Below are 14318 nucleotides of genomic sequence, written 5' to 3'. Positions count from 1 at the left end.
TTCTTAATATAAATATCTGGAAATAAATTTTAAACAATTGTAAAGATTAAAGGAGTTATTAAATCAAATTTATATTGGATTTTTATTTCAGTTTCCTAGTTCACATTGATATTTTTCTATCTTTAGAATATACATTTTTATTGTGTTTTTAAATAAATTCAAATATACTTTTATTTACACATTTTTAATATGGATACTATATTTTTTGTCACGTGATTGATTACATTATAAACAACCGTCTATAAATATCTTGCAGACTCGTTTCCCATGAGAAATATCTGAAACACTGCACAGTAACTATTGTTTGGATTCTAACTGCCATTTCTGACAATTTTCACTTATTGCGCATCATTACTTTACAGAGAATCTCTTTTAGAATTTTAGCTTTTCAGAGTTATCTTTTCTTTCATTCAGTGGTAACACATGTTTATAATTATTTAGGTTAATCACACTTTCATTCTCACAAATATATATATATATATATATATATATATATATATATCATATTCTAAGAACTTTTTGAAGAGTAATGTATTATTAATTGCTTAAAGGGGATTTCACCAACCTAGTTCATAAAACCATCTTTTGTTTGGCCATCAACTAAAGTTGCACCACCAATCGTCTTTAATTTCACATGTTTGCATTTGTAGCCTCAAGTTTCTTGCTCTGCCAAAGAAGAAAAATCTTTTTCATTTCCTACTCTTTTTATATTTTTTATGATTATGTTTTGGGAAAATAAATAATACTTTTTAGCACACATATTTTTTTTCATTTTACGAAATTTCCTTTATAATTACTTTTGAGGAAAAAGTAAAAATAAAAGAGTTATGTAAATTAACAATCAGTTTCTGGATGATACACAAATTGTGAATCAAAGAGTTATGCAACCAAATTCTTTGGAATGGAGGGTGAAAAAAGAGTAAACAAATGAAATTAAATATTATAACTTTTTCCTATTTTCCTTGATTATTTAAGACATAAATTATGTATTGTTCTCGTTCAGGTATTGGGGCTAGAGAACGATTGTCTGATGCACATGTGGGTCGGTCACTCTAACCTTCAATTTTCCTTTCCTCAGACTTCTCATTTCCTTCTCGTCTTGCTTCTTGGTCGTTTGAGAATACAAATTCGGATAGTACCTACAAAAGGCACTCTGCGATCAAGTCAGCAACGTACTTGATTTTTGAAATCTGTGTTATTTATATTACCTTAATAGGCATTTGTTAGTGGGCTGGATTAGGGTATTGGATCGCGCTTAGTGTTGCGCTAAGTAACCTTTAATTACGGATTAACTTCGCTGACTTGGTCAACTCATGATTCGTTGTCATGGGACAGCCAATCACACGATACATTTTGACTATTGTTAACGTAAGTAGACAATTATGTGACCTGCGGTGCTGATCGGATCGGAATGACCTTCTAACCCGTACTAGTTACATGTATATATAACACTTTCTTTCTTACATATAATATGATATTTTCTTTCTATATGTCAGTTATAATCCATTTTATATCTTTTCTTTTCTTCCAGTTTTTAATTTTAGGGTTGAATATGTTATTTCTTCTTAATTTCTTTTTTCAAAACTTTCAAAACTATTTTTTTTAACTTGTCTTGACTTGCACAATTGTTTGTTATTGGTTTTAGCATTTAAGATCAATGGTAAAATGTAACCGCCAAAAAATACAGCCGCCCCCACCATCTTTTCTCTCTCTTTCAATTTTTTCTTTTCTTATTTTCTCCATCTTTCTTCCAACTTCTCTTCTCTCATTTCTCTCTTCATTTTCTCTCTCATACCTCATCTATTTCAAAATCTGATCATGTCATGTTGTAGCTGAGGAGTAAGTTCATACTTACTCTAAAGATCCCTTATTCTCTATTTTTTCTCTCTCTATGATTTAGTGTTTCTCCCTTAAAAAAAGTGTTTATCTCAACTTGATTAAATTCATACTAAAATTTGGTAATATTTGGATAATTTGTTCTAGGTTCCTAAATTTTGGAGTGGTTTCCCTATTTGAAATAGAATTTCCATCAGTGAAATGTCAAGTAAAGGAAACTAACTTTAACTTTCAATAGTACCTAGGCTAGAATATCTGAATGTGGAGGGGACGCGCTCCCAAGTTTGAATTTCTCTTGCAAGAATGTTAGTTGATAAAATTGCTTGATTTTATGTTGTGTGAACATGTATGAATATTATATTTTGATAGTTTGAAAGTTAAATATTGTTTTTGATGTTGAAAAAAGTTCTTGAATGATATGAATTTTTAAATGTTATATGATTGAATGATATGTATTATATATGAATGATGGAAATTTTATGAAATTGATGTCATAGATTTGGAATAATGTATGAATTGTTGTTTCATGACATTAAGTATGAAAAGTCTATGTTTAACAGAGATTATCTACCTTCATTGATGATTTAAGTCATATAGACAAAGATATCAGGTGGTGAGAAGCGGAGAGGGAGTTGAGTTCATACACACCGGGTCCTGCTGTAGACATTCAGTATTGGATGTTTGAACTTACCATGATCATTTCTTTTGGATTCCCTAGTAATCTTTGGATCAGGTGTTAGCCTCTAGTAAGGGCATACTTAATTAGTCTTCTGGAAGGCAATGAATTCATGTGTAGTCAGTGGGATTGAAATGAAATCCAATGATTGTGATTGAAAATAGATCCATGTGGGATCTATATGAATGATAATTGATATTGAAATTTTATATAACAACATTTAAAAAAATGTTTATAAATGATTAGTTTGATTGGTTCTTTTTGCATGAATTAAATATGTTATGAAATTTATTTTCATTAGTTTACTCTTTGCTTTTCTAGTTGTGTTGTAAACTGCGGTGACTGTACTACATACACAAGCAGATGACCATACAGGTGTCAGAGGGTCTGGAGGCCTTTGGGATGTAGTTTTGGACCTTATATTGTTAATATTTGTATCTTTATAAGTCATAATCTTGAAATAAAAATATTTTGAAAACTCCAAATCTGCATAGAAATCGGTAGAACTTGTATTGTAATAGTTAAAAGTAATTTATGGGATGTTACATAAAATATAACTAAAATAAAATAAAATAGTTTAAAAAAAATAGATTGAAAAATATTCTAATAATGTCTAAAAATATTTAAAATTGTTAAAAATTATAATGCAAATTTTCTTAAGTTTGGAATAGCTTTGTGATATTTTCATTATTAAACATTGCAAATGTTAAATAAAATATAAAATATAAAAAAAATTGAAATATTACAAAAAAAAACTATATGTATAGACACACACCTAGTATTTTTTTTAAAAAAATAGCATTATAAGATTTCAGACTAAAAAATATTGAAATTCAGTATAAAATACGGTGGAAATTATAAAAAATCTATATGTAGAAGATTACAAAATAGAAGATTTAAAGAAAAATAGTGTTACATTTGTTTAATGTCTATATATCAAACTGAAGAAAGTTTTTTCTGATAGTTCATTCATGTGCAAACTGAAGAAAAACATAGAAATAGATTATCCTATATCTAAACAGACAAAATCTGTATTTACAGTTTTTCCTTTCATACACAGGAGAAATTCCAAACATAGGCACAAGAAACATATGAACCACCAACATATCTAAGGTTTCCCGAATTCCTAGTTCCCTCCATGTTCATTAACAAAACCCCTATATATATGTTTGACCTAATAGAAATTCTGAATTGACGAATCCCTTCCCAAACCAGGTTCTGAAAATCGATAATACCATCAGAAGAACACGATGGGAAGCACAGGGAGTGGGAAGGTGAGCAGTTACTGCATGGGTGTGGTGGCGAGCATGATGGTGTTGGGGGTGGCGATGAGCGAGTTAACGTGCTTGGATATGAACCCTGTGATGAAAGCATGCGGTGATTACGCGAAAAATGGAGGAGAAACTGTCCCCTTAGATTGCTGCATGCTGATCATAGAGCTGAGAAACAAGGCAATGTCTACACATAGTCAGCAAACAACTTGCCGTTGCCTTCAAGAGGCTGCTCAGAGTTCCCCTGACCATATCAACCACGAAGCATATTCAAGCCTTCCTTCAAGGTGTGGCGTTACCTTTCCCTACCAATTCAGCCTCACCATGGATTGCGACAGGTACGTAACTCATCACCTATAAAGCTCGGACACTCCTCTTAAATGACGTGTCGGTATTCCATACTCGTATTGGACACCGACACTCGTATGACACATGTAGGACACGTATCTGTGAAGTGTCTAATTCAAAAAGTATTTGGTTAGATTTTTGACAATTCCAGTACAGTTCTAACACAATTTAAAAAAAAACATTAATTTTCTAAAAATTCAAACTTTATTATATAAATTGCTATTGTGATTATAAAAATAAGAAACAAATCCTTGTGAACCAGTCATGAAAAACATCTTTTTGCTTCAAAAAATAATTTAGAACATACTTGTGCACATAAATCTTTATTGTCAATTTATATAATTCATAATTATATAATATATAGATTTGTGTCCTACATTTTAAAGATTTTATGGATCTCCGTGTATCAATTTTCGTGTCCGTGTTTGCAGCTAATCACCCTTCTTCCTTTGATATATTCAATTAAATAATGCATATTTTAAATATAGATAATGGGTATATAGAGAGCATTATATATTAGTTTGAAATTCAGTTGTTGATTACCATTTTCAATTTGTTGCAGCCTGCATTAAGCAGCAGCTTGAGGGTTTACTCATGAAAAGGGGTACGCTACGTCATATATGTTGTGCAGATTCATTTAGGTTTTCTTTCAACCAGAGTGGTAAGGAAAACAAAGGAAGGGAAAAAGAATGTAAAGCTAGGTTATATGTAGAGAGAGAAAATGAGTAGAAAATTTGTACATATGATTGATGTGAATGAATTGAAAAAAGAATTGTTATATAAGCAATTTATTTATAGAAATATTCTGTTTCAAAATTGTTAAGATTAATATAATTTTATTTAAAATAAGCATGAAAATGTTAAAATAAACATGACTTACACAAATACTTTTATCTTAAAATTTATAAATATTTAAAATAAATATTTGTGGTTTGGTACCTACAATCTAGAGTTTTTGACCATCATGTTATTTTTTTTGCTTTTTACCAAAATGAGGTCCGTTTAAAAAAAATTACAAATTTAGGCAAGTCATGCCAATTCGGCACGACTTCATATGTACAAATCGTCCCAATTAGACACGACTCTGTCATGTCATACTGAAGTCGTGTCAACTTGGTACGACTTCTGCCTTGTTATACTGAAGTCGTGCCAACTTGGCACGACTTCCGTCCTGTCATACTGAAGTCGTGCCAACTTGGCACGACTTCTGCCGTGTCATAATTTTTTTTTTAATTTTATTATTTATATATTGGGTAGTAAGTTATGTAATGTTAAAAATTAATTTGATACATAATTTTCTAAGAGTGTTAGTTTTAAGGAACAAAAAATTGGATAATCGTGTATTAATCATGTTTGACCGTAATGTAATACAATAATTTGATTATTTGATTAATTAAAAAATGAAGAAAATTGTTATTGAATTTGGAAATAAATAGATAAATGAAAATTTATTGTATTTGGAAAATAAATAGAGAATTATTGTTGTGAATTTGCAAAATAAAGAGCTTGAGAAGTAATGATTTTACATAACACATAATGATGATAAGAGATTAATTAGAACTAAACAAACTAGTAAAATTCATTACAAGATATAAAATAAAAATATAAAGTTGAACTAGAAGTAAATTATTTATGGAAAGACGTGTCAAGTTGACACGACTTCAGTATGACAAGGCAGAAGTCGTGCTAAGTTGGCACGACTTCAATATGAAGTGGCAGAGTCGTGTCTAATTGGGACGATTTGTGCATATGAAGTCGTGTCGAATTGACACGACTTGCCTAAATTTGTAATGTTTTTAAACGGACCCCATTTTTTTAAAAGCAGAAAAAATAACCCCATCATGGTCAAAAACCCTACAATCTATCATCTCACAATTCTAAATCATAAGTTATTCTTTCATTTACGATGGACGTTAGTTGTACAATTGTTGATGTGTGGGTTGCTTTCTCGCTCTTCATTTCAAGTTTTCTCCTTTAATTTTTTGTGTTCGGTCGGGGTTAACCTAAATAAGGTACTCTGACGATAAAGTAAGTACTCTGTATTAAGAGTGTATAGTGAAAGTTGATTAAAGTGTACCTTATTTCTTTGCGGAGGATTTATTTATAATGTTTAATCATATAGCCTTTGTTGTGATAGGCTAAATCTATCAAATATCAATGTTAACTGATTTCTATCATGATCCCTGATTTATAGGGAGATATATTAGTATATTGGAATATTGGTATATTTGATGAATATGTTTAATAAATCGATATCTTCCACTAAATCACTGTTAGCTGATTTTTCGGGGATGTCACCTGGATTCGGTGGGACATGATTATGATTCGTAGGGAGTTTCCATAATTGTCATTACTGTCATTTATTGAGCATCTTTAATGTATATTAATGTGGTTGGTCAGTTACTGAGACCGAGTGACATGGCTTGTCCGGTACTAACCAGTACACTTGTACTCCAAGCTCGATGTGTTTACCTCAGAAGAGATGGGATGTGATTGTTGGGTGTCCCGAGGCACCTTTGAGATAAGTTACTTGTGCAAAATTAAGTGTTAATCTTTTTAAAAAAAGTTTGAACAACCAAATGATATGCTCGCATCAGTTCTGTTATCCAGTCGTTTGGATAGTCACTTTTAAGGCAATTTCTAAGTGGTGTATGCTTTTACGCATATAATCAGTAAGAGCCTCTAATGTTTAAGCAGGTTGCCTTAGGATAGACACTTTTAAGGAAATTTCTGTGTGGTGTATGCTTTTACACATATAATTAGTAAGGGCCACTAATTTTTAAGCAGGTTGCCTTCGCCGAAGAGTTGTATGTAGTGTTGCGTTCGTTCAACAAAGACTTTTACTTGTTAAGCAAGCTGCCTTAATCGAGTAGTTTATTTGATGGTAATGGTCGTTAGTTGTTAAGCGGATGCCTTGATTGTGCAGTTGACGGTCGGTAAGGGTTACTAGTTGTTAAGCAGTTGTCTTAACCGAGTAGTTTATTTCTATGGTAAGGGTCGCTAGTTGTTAAGTGGTTGCCTTAACCATGTAGTTGACAGTCAGTAAGAGTTGCTAGTTGTTAAGCAGCTGCCTTAACCAAGTAGTTTATTTGTATCGTAAGGGTCGTTAGTTGTTAAGCGGTTGCCTTAACCGCGTAGTTGGTCGATAATGGTCGCTAGTTGTTAAGAGGTTGCCTTAACCGTGTAGTTAACTGTCGCTAAGGGTTACTAGTTGTTAAGAAGCTGCCTTAACTAAGTAGTTTATTTTTACGGTAAAGGTCGCTAGTTGTTAAGCGGTTGCCTTAATCGAGTAATTGGTCGATAAGGGTCGCTAGTTGTTAAGTGGTTGCCTTAACCGAGTAATTGGTCGATAAGGGTCACTAGTTGTTAAGCAGCCTTAACCGAGTAGTTGGTCAATAAGGATCGTTAATTGTTAAGCGTCTACCTTAACCGAGTAGTTATTCGATAAGGGTCAGTAGTTGTTAAGCGGTTGTCTTAACCGAGTAATTGGTCGATAAGGGTCGCTAGTTGTTAAGCGATTGCTAATGACTTTTCTACGACAAGTGCACTACATTGTCAAAATTAATAATTTGTCCCTGAAGACAGATATCAAACCCACAAGGAACAAATGTTGTGGGAAGAAATGAATAATGAAGTAAAAGATTTATTAAATAGAAAACAGACTTTGTAAACAGCAGAAGCTCAGCAGAATTAAGATTCACTTTGTAAACAATATGAAACTTACAAAATTATAATATTAAAATGTTATTTATACTTACAAATGATAATATTAAAATATTATTTTGTAGTCGGGTCGATACTCGTGAAATTAATTATAACTCTCCAGTACCCGACTACTTGGGTCTGGTCATAGATAATAATTGCTTTATTTAAACATCTTAAATTAATTAAACATTTTAACTAAGATTCAGTTTGCTTATTTTGCATCGAGTAACTTTCATGAAAGAATCATTTCCAGAACAGTTCAAATATTCATTGCATTGCATATTAAATCATTTTCATAACAGTTATAATTGATCCAAAAAGCTTCAAATAAATAATATGCAGTAACTTCTACATTAGCTTATCTGGTGACTGGTGGCAAAGTCTCTTAAAATAAGCTCCACCTCTTCCACCACCCCTAGTTTTTGGAACCACTTAGCTAATACCGCAGAGGCTTCTTCCCCAACCATGATGCCATCTTTCTCCAAATCTAGTAGAAATTCTAATGCTGCATTTATTTTGCTTTGCTTCTCATAAGCAACCAATACTGAAGCTATGCATTTATCAGTGGGTTTGATACTTGCTCTTCTCATATTTTCAAATGCAATTAGAGCCTTTTGACTTTGTCCAGCCATTGCATAAGCATTAATAACCAAACTACACATCTTATCATTAGGGGTTATACCAGCCAATTGAATTGCATCAAACACCCTTTGTGCACCTTCAGCATTGCCAATCATAGAGTAGGCTCTAAGCAGTGCCTTGTAAACCTCACTGCTTGCGGTTATTTCTTGTGCCTCCATTTCTTCAAGTACATTCTCTCCTTCTTCAGGCATTCCAGCTCTGATGTAGGCCATGATAATTGAGCCATATGATCTTTTATCCAAAGGTTCGCCAAGTGATTTGATCTCTTCAAAATACTCCTTGGCTTGGTCATGACGGCCAGCCTTGCTGTACATGTGCACCATGGTAGTCAGAATTACTTGATCATAGATGAAGCCCCTTTGCTTCATGAGTGTGAGAAAATTTTCAGCATCTTCTAGCAGATTGTGCTTTCCATAATAATGGATTATCTTAGTATAGTCACGAATATTGACATCAAAGGATTCTTCTTGAAAAGCATGCTTTGCCACCTAAAAATGTGTATACATCAACAGAATAATTTTAGACTGCAAAAAATAAAGCATAAAAAAATGCAAACAAAATATAAGTTGCATAGGTTCAGGTAAGAAAGTTATCACCTACCTCGATAAATAGTTGGGAAAATATTCAACACAAAGTAAATCACTCCCTTGCTACACAAACTTTGTACACAGACAAGAACATTTAGATGGTCAGAGGAAAAAACTGCATTTCCCCTCTTTTACTAATCACAACCATAAAATGTAGAAAACGTCAATTTTCGTAATGAATGTATATTTAACTTTTTTATTTTACTTATAAGGTCACTTCACTACATTTTTGTAAATACATAAACCTCAAACTGGCATCTTTGCATGAGACTTCACATTTAAAACCAACAAAACCAATGGTAAATAAAACACTATCATATGCCATTTGGAATTTGGATAGTTGGCGTAAGTTCAAACCTCACTGCAACTAGTGTATCAAGGAAACAAAAAATGTGAAATACCTCAAGGTAAAGAGGATGCTCCATTATTCTCAACTCTTTCAGAACTGAAAGCCAGTCTGCTCTGATAGGGTTCATAATCCTCACCCATGATTCCAAAAGATCAGATATGGTGCCTTTCTCTGCAGAAAAACATATAATCTGTCTCATCAAGGCTTTGCTTCGTTTTGACATCCTGAAAGGAAGTTCAGATATGGCCTGTCGTTGTTCTATCGTGACATTTTTGCCAACCTCAATCCACCTAAACCTTCTTTCATTTTCTTCACTGACTTCTTTAACAATTTCCTTCATACCAATACCAGCTAGTACTGAATCAAAACGGTGTTTGTGGAAACGAAAATAAATTGGGTTTTGGCATAATGAGTGTCTTCTAGTCAGAACACCACAATTGGTTATTGAGTAGTGTGGGTAATTCAAGTTGCACACGAGGTTATTATTGCAGTAGGTGCCCATCATTGAAGTATTTGATCAAAACTAGAACCTGTTATATCCTAATGATATTTAAACCAATAAATCAAAAGATTCACATCACAATAAGCTAGCACAAGCAGCCACAAAATGAAGCATAGATCTCTTACTCCATTTCTTAAAATTTAATACCGAAGCAAACATTGGTAATTAATTTATTTATTAACTTGATTAATACAGAAAAATGCAAACAACTTATTATTCCTGTCTAATAGCAATTATTTTTAAGGACATTTTTTGTGCTGGAGGTGAGACTTCAGCAACAACCATAGATTGGACGATGGCTGAAATAATGAAGGACTCAAGAGTAATGAAAAAGCACAAGCTGAGGTTAGAGAGGTATTCCAAATTTTGTAAGCAGTGCCTCTTAAGAGATATGTAATATTTTAACAATCAGATAATATTTGTTTACCAGTAAGATGGTTACAAATATCTTTCTTTAGATTTTTTTCACACCCAAACCAATTGCATTGCAACGTACATACCTTCGCGGATGGTTCGACGTAATCGGTTTCGAATCATACAGTTGGTTTAGGGATGGATAATATAAAGAGGAAAATGTTCATATGCGCCACAAATTCATTCGTACCATTTATTAAATAGTTTTCAAAATTCTGCACTCTTTGACCAACTATTTTGTCTATTTAACCATTTCTAGACTGTTCATAATAAATTGAAAACAATGCTTACCAAGTGCTCGATGAAATGTTTCAATTAATTCAATGGACACAAGACCAGAATAGTGCCGCCATTCGTTCAGCAACACTGCAGTCAGCTGCTTCTAATTCACCAATTAGACAGAACTTGAACAATTCCGATAGGAATGCTCTTTCTAATTCAAATCACCGAATTTCGACCACCTTCTCCTCCAATGTTGGCTTCAATTCGTGCAGGGATTTGCTTCTTGTGTACTTTCAATTGCAGAATTTCAACGAATAAGCTCAAACGATTAATTCCGAATCGGATTCCAGATCAAAACGAAAGAACAAATTCGCAAATGAATTGTGCCAAATCAAGTAACGAATCAAGAAATAGAAAAAATCAAAATAAAATCGAAGCAAAAACAAACTAGAGTTGGCGTCCTCGGCACGGTGTCGTTCCCAACTGTACCGGAAAGACTCGTGTCGTCCGCTCGCACTGCATTCAACGTCCACACAGGCTAACACTGCATTCATACCATTCATATTATTAATATTATTCATATTATTAATAATAATTATAATAAAAATTATAACTGTATTTAAGAATTTGTTTCATGTAATGGTTAAAGTTTTTTTTTTTTTAAATTATTTGATTTCAACTGTTGATACCATGAATCAATATGTTAAAATATTTGTTATAATCAACGGACTTGTATAAAAATAATTTCAACTAATTAATATAGAAAATAATTAGTTAAAATAAACATAGATTTGGAAAACAAAATATTTAAGGAAGATTTCAAATCAGGTTTACTTGGATTATAACTAGATGTAAATTTACAAGTCAAAATTCCTCTAAATAGATATATACATATCAATCGATCTTCATGACAGATTTGAAAATCATGTTCAATTAAGAAGATGAAGAGAAAGTGTTGTAGGATTTTTTTTATATTTTTATTAAAAATAGAATGATAATTTCACCATCCATGTGATACATGATGAAACCATGGGGTTGCAGGAAGAAATTTTTTAAATCCAACTTAGACTAAAATTTAAATGAGTCAAAACCTATTCAAATATATGCTCGTTTTAATAATGTATAAGTGGGTGCAAATATCACCTAAAATGTTGGTTTTGTAAGATTTAAATTAGACTTAAAGTTTACTTCTTTAAATGATATCATAGTCATTTAGAATCTATTATATTGAAAGTTTGTTGATCTTATTAAATTATCCACTATCGGATTGTTATCAGACTATTCACAAATATATAGTATCATACGCTAGGTTGATAATTAGGGATAATAACCGTATATTTATGAGTGAGAAGTGGACTTCTTAATATGGTCATCATCCTTGATTCAATCATTGGTTAAACATAAGATTTAACATAAATTCTTTCATGCAACACTGCTTTAAATAGCTTCCACCCCTTGCAATTCAGAAGTATTTATTTCTTTTAGAGTATGATGTTGCAGTTTGCTCACTCACCAGTATATCAGTTGTCCTTCAAATTCCATAAGGCATGTTTGGATGATAAAAATTATATATTAACCTTATAAATGAAACTATCCATTATGTACTTTGCTAACATGTAAATTTAAGTCAAATACATATTTATAATATTATTAACTGAATATTTAATCACCATTAATAAATATTATGTAAATTTAGAATCTTTAAGTGTAGAATTGTGCTCCCATGAGAAAATCCAATATATGTAGATATGATAGAAAATCCAATATATCATTGGACAAACAACAACATTATAACATTGGTGGAGATGGAGTTCATCATCCTATAGTATAAAATACTCCCTACTGAGAGATCCAGACAAAGGAGGAAGTTAAACATCTTTATTCCCTCTCTTCTGGTTATTATTGCGAAATAGGTATATGTAGTCACAAGGGTAAATCCTTGTGAAAGCTGTTCAAGTTACCCTACAATGAACAAAGTGAACTTGATGTTAGTATCTGCATAAATATACTACATGCATGAACATTTTATATGCTAATGATCAAAGTAACAGAATTATTTAAACACAAGTTCTCTTCAAAGTGACAGCATGACTGATAAATTTGAGGCTTATATAGAATTTGGCTGAAAGATTGTTCATGCGAGTGATCTTACGTGTTGCAGTCAATGGAAGGGGTGACCTTGTAGGGCAAGTTGACCCCACAAGCGCCAGCTAGGGCTGCAAGGCGTGGAACATTGATTCCAGGTATCCTCAAAGCAGTGTTTTTGAGACACGAACACACAGCTTGTCGATCTGGGGTGGTCTTGGATTGGTCGTTGACGCGCTTCACCCCGTTGCAGCATGGTGCAGGGACTTTGGTACCAGCAGGACCCGTTAGGTAGGATATGCATGGTGCCACAGCCAATTGCACCGACCCACATGGAATCGCTGCTTCTGCCGAGGGCATAATGTGTCCAAAACCAACCATCAGCACCACAACCACGCAGGTAACCTGCAAAACCAGAGGGCTAGCCATGATTCAAAAAAGATGGAGGAGAAAGTTGCAGTTCAAGGGATGATGTTGTTGAGGTTGTGGTTTGTGAATGAAATTTGAAGGGTTTTTATAGAGATGAGGGATTCAACCTGGGATGGTTAGATTATGAAATGTGATCGAATTAAGGAATGGTAGGTCATTTGGTTTTCATTTAATGCAAGAATTGAATGACAGATAACCGGTACTTGCAATAATGCAATACAATGGCAATGTGCATATCACCCTTTTCTGCCTGCCCTAAAATGAGTTTGGGGGGCCACTTTCTTCACAACTAAAGCTTTTCATACAACTTCACCTTTCTGCTAACTTACTTGTTTATTACCCTCCAACTTCTGTTCAACTTTAGCCAATGATTATAATCAAAACACCAAGCATTGAAGCTAAATGAAATTCAGCTAAATGTAATGCTCTCTGTCACTAACTGTTTATCACAGATGCATTCATTGTTTGTTCTGTGTTATAGATCACTTCATTTATCTTCTGTTTTTCCTTGTAATTCGAAAATGCATTTTTGTCAATATTTTTTTTTTCAAAGAATATGTTTTAGATTGATAGATGGTGTAAAACTCATTTTATCTCTGTGTTTTTATTTGGATGTTGTTTATTTTAGAATGAGTATTTTGTTGCTGATCTGATTGGAAATCCCTTTACCTACACTTTTTATGATGAAGAATAACAGAAGTGTAGTTGAATTCGGAGAAGTATTAAAATGTGAGTGAAAATTGGATTTAGCACCTAATAATTGCTTTTGGGGAACAAAAACTAATCGAAGTATGAGGTCAAATAAAGAAACACTCACGTCTATTACTTATGATTGATTACTTGAAATCCCTATCATGATTATATATAAATAATTAATAGCTAGATGTTGAAAAATTCAGCAACAAATGTTACAAATCAGAAAAGGGAAAGAGGAGTATAAGATAGAATCCATATTGTGTTGGATAGGGATAGACATAAAAAATATGATTATGTAAATGGTTTTCTCAAAATATATATATATATATATATATATATATATATATATGTGTGTGTAAATATTAAAAAATAGATCAAATATATATTCATAAAATAATAATTCCAACTCAATTTTTTTTCTATCTTTGTTTATTATCGTTATGAATTTTATATCACTAATTATATAATCAAATTAAAAATTAAAGCATGCAAGTATGATTAATCCTTATTTATTACTTAATTTTGTAGGATTATTGAATGTATCAAATTATCCCTT

The 14318-nt window shown here is 32.4% G+C and overlaps 3 protein-coding genes across 6 annotated transcripts; 1 reads left to right on the top strand and 2 right to left on the bottom strand.

Annotated features, from left to right (window-relative positions):
- The first annotated feature begins 3762 nt into the window (after window positions 1–3762).
- On the top strand, window positions 3763–4703 carry LOC137824516 (non-specific lipid-transfer protein P3-like). The gene is made up of 2 exons (XM_068630182.1): window positions 3763–4121; window positions 4694–4703. The coding sequence occupies exons 1-2, from the start codon at window positions 3763–3765 to the stop codon at window positions 4701–4703; spliced, it is 369 nt and encodes a 122-aa protein (XP_068486283.1).
- A 3379-nt stretch (window positions 4704–8082) lies between these two features.
- On the bottom strand, window positions 8083–11107 carry LOC137826175 (pentatricopeptide repeat-containing protein At1g01970-like). 4 transcript variants are annotated; one of them, XM_068632052.1, is made up of 4 exons: window positions 11001–11107; window positions 10622–10842; window positions 9467–9954; window positions 8083–8966 (listed from the first exon to the last, which is right to left on the bottom strand). In XM_068632052.1, the coding sequence occupies exons 3-4, from the start codon at window positions 9917–9919 to the stop codon at window positions 8190–8192; spliced, it is 1230 nt and encodes a 409-aa protein (XP_068488153.1). In that variant the 5' UTR covers window positions 9920–9954; window positions 10622–10842; window positions 11001–11107; the 3' UTR covers window positions 8083–8189. The 4 variants fall into 4 exon arrangements, with proteins under 4 accessions (XP_068488153.1, XP_068488151.1, XP_068488152.1 ...); XM_068632050.1 differs by having other exon boundaries at window positions 11042–11100; XM_068632051.1 differs by having other exon boundaries at window positions 9467–9944; window positions 10622–11096.
- A 1593-nt stretch (window positions 11108–12700) lies between these two features.
- On the bottom strand, window positions 12701–13066 carry LOC137824515 (non-specific lipid-transfer protein 1-like). The gene has a single exon (XM_068630181.1). It carries the CDS (start codon window positions 13064–13066, stop codon window positions 12701–12703), a length of 366 nt encoding a protein of 121 aa, XP_068486282.1.
- Between the last annotated feature and the right edge of the window lie 1252 nt (window positions 13067–14318).

This window comes from Phaseolus vulgaris, chromosome 8, assembly GCF_000499845.2.
Source record: "Phaseolus vulgaris cultivar G19833 chromosome 8, P. vulgaris v2.0, whole genome shotgun sequence".
NCBI lineage: Eukaryota > Viridiplantae > Streptophyta > Magnoliopsida > Fabales > Fabaceae > Phaseolus > Phaseolus vulgaris.
Note: the sequence above shows the minus strand (reverse complement) of the source record. Positions and strands in the feature narration are given on the sequence as shown.

Bases quoted from the DNA above. Each gene is read 5' to 3' on its own strand.
- LOC137824515 (XM_068630181.1), bottom strand. From the start codon at position 13,066: ATGGCTAGCCCTCTGGTTTTGCAGGTTACCTGCGTGGTTGTGGTGCTG.
- LOC137824516 (XM_068630182.1), top strand. From the start codon at position 3,763: ATGGGAAGCACAGGGAGTGGGAAGGTGAGCAGTTACTGCATGGGTGTG.
- LOC137826175 (XM_068632052.1), bottom strand. From the start codon at position 9,919: ATGATGGGCACCTACTGCAATAATAACCTCGTGTGCAACTTGAATTAC. The intron at 8,967-9,466 runs GTATTTCACATT...ACACATTTTTAG, and splicing joins AGCATCCTCTTTACCTTGAG to GTGGCAAAGCATGCTTTTCA.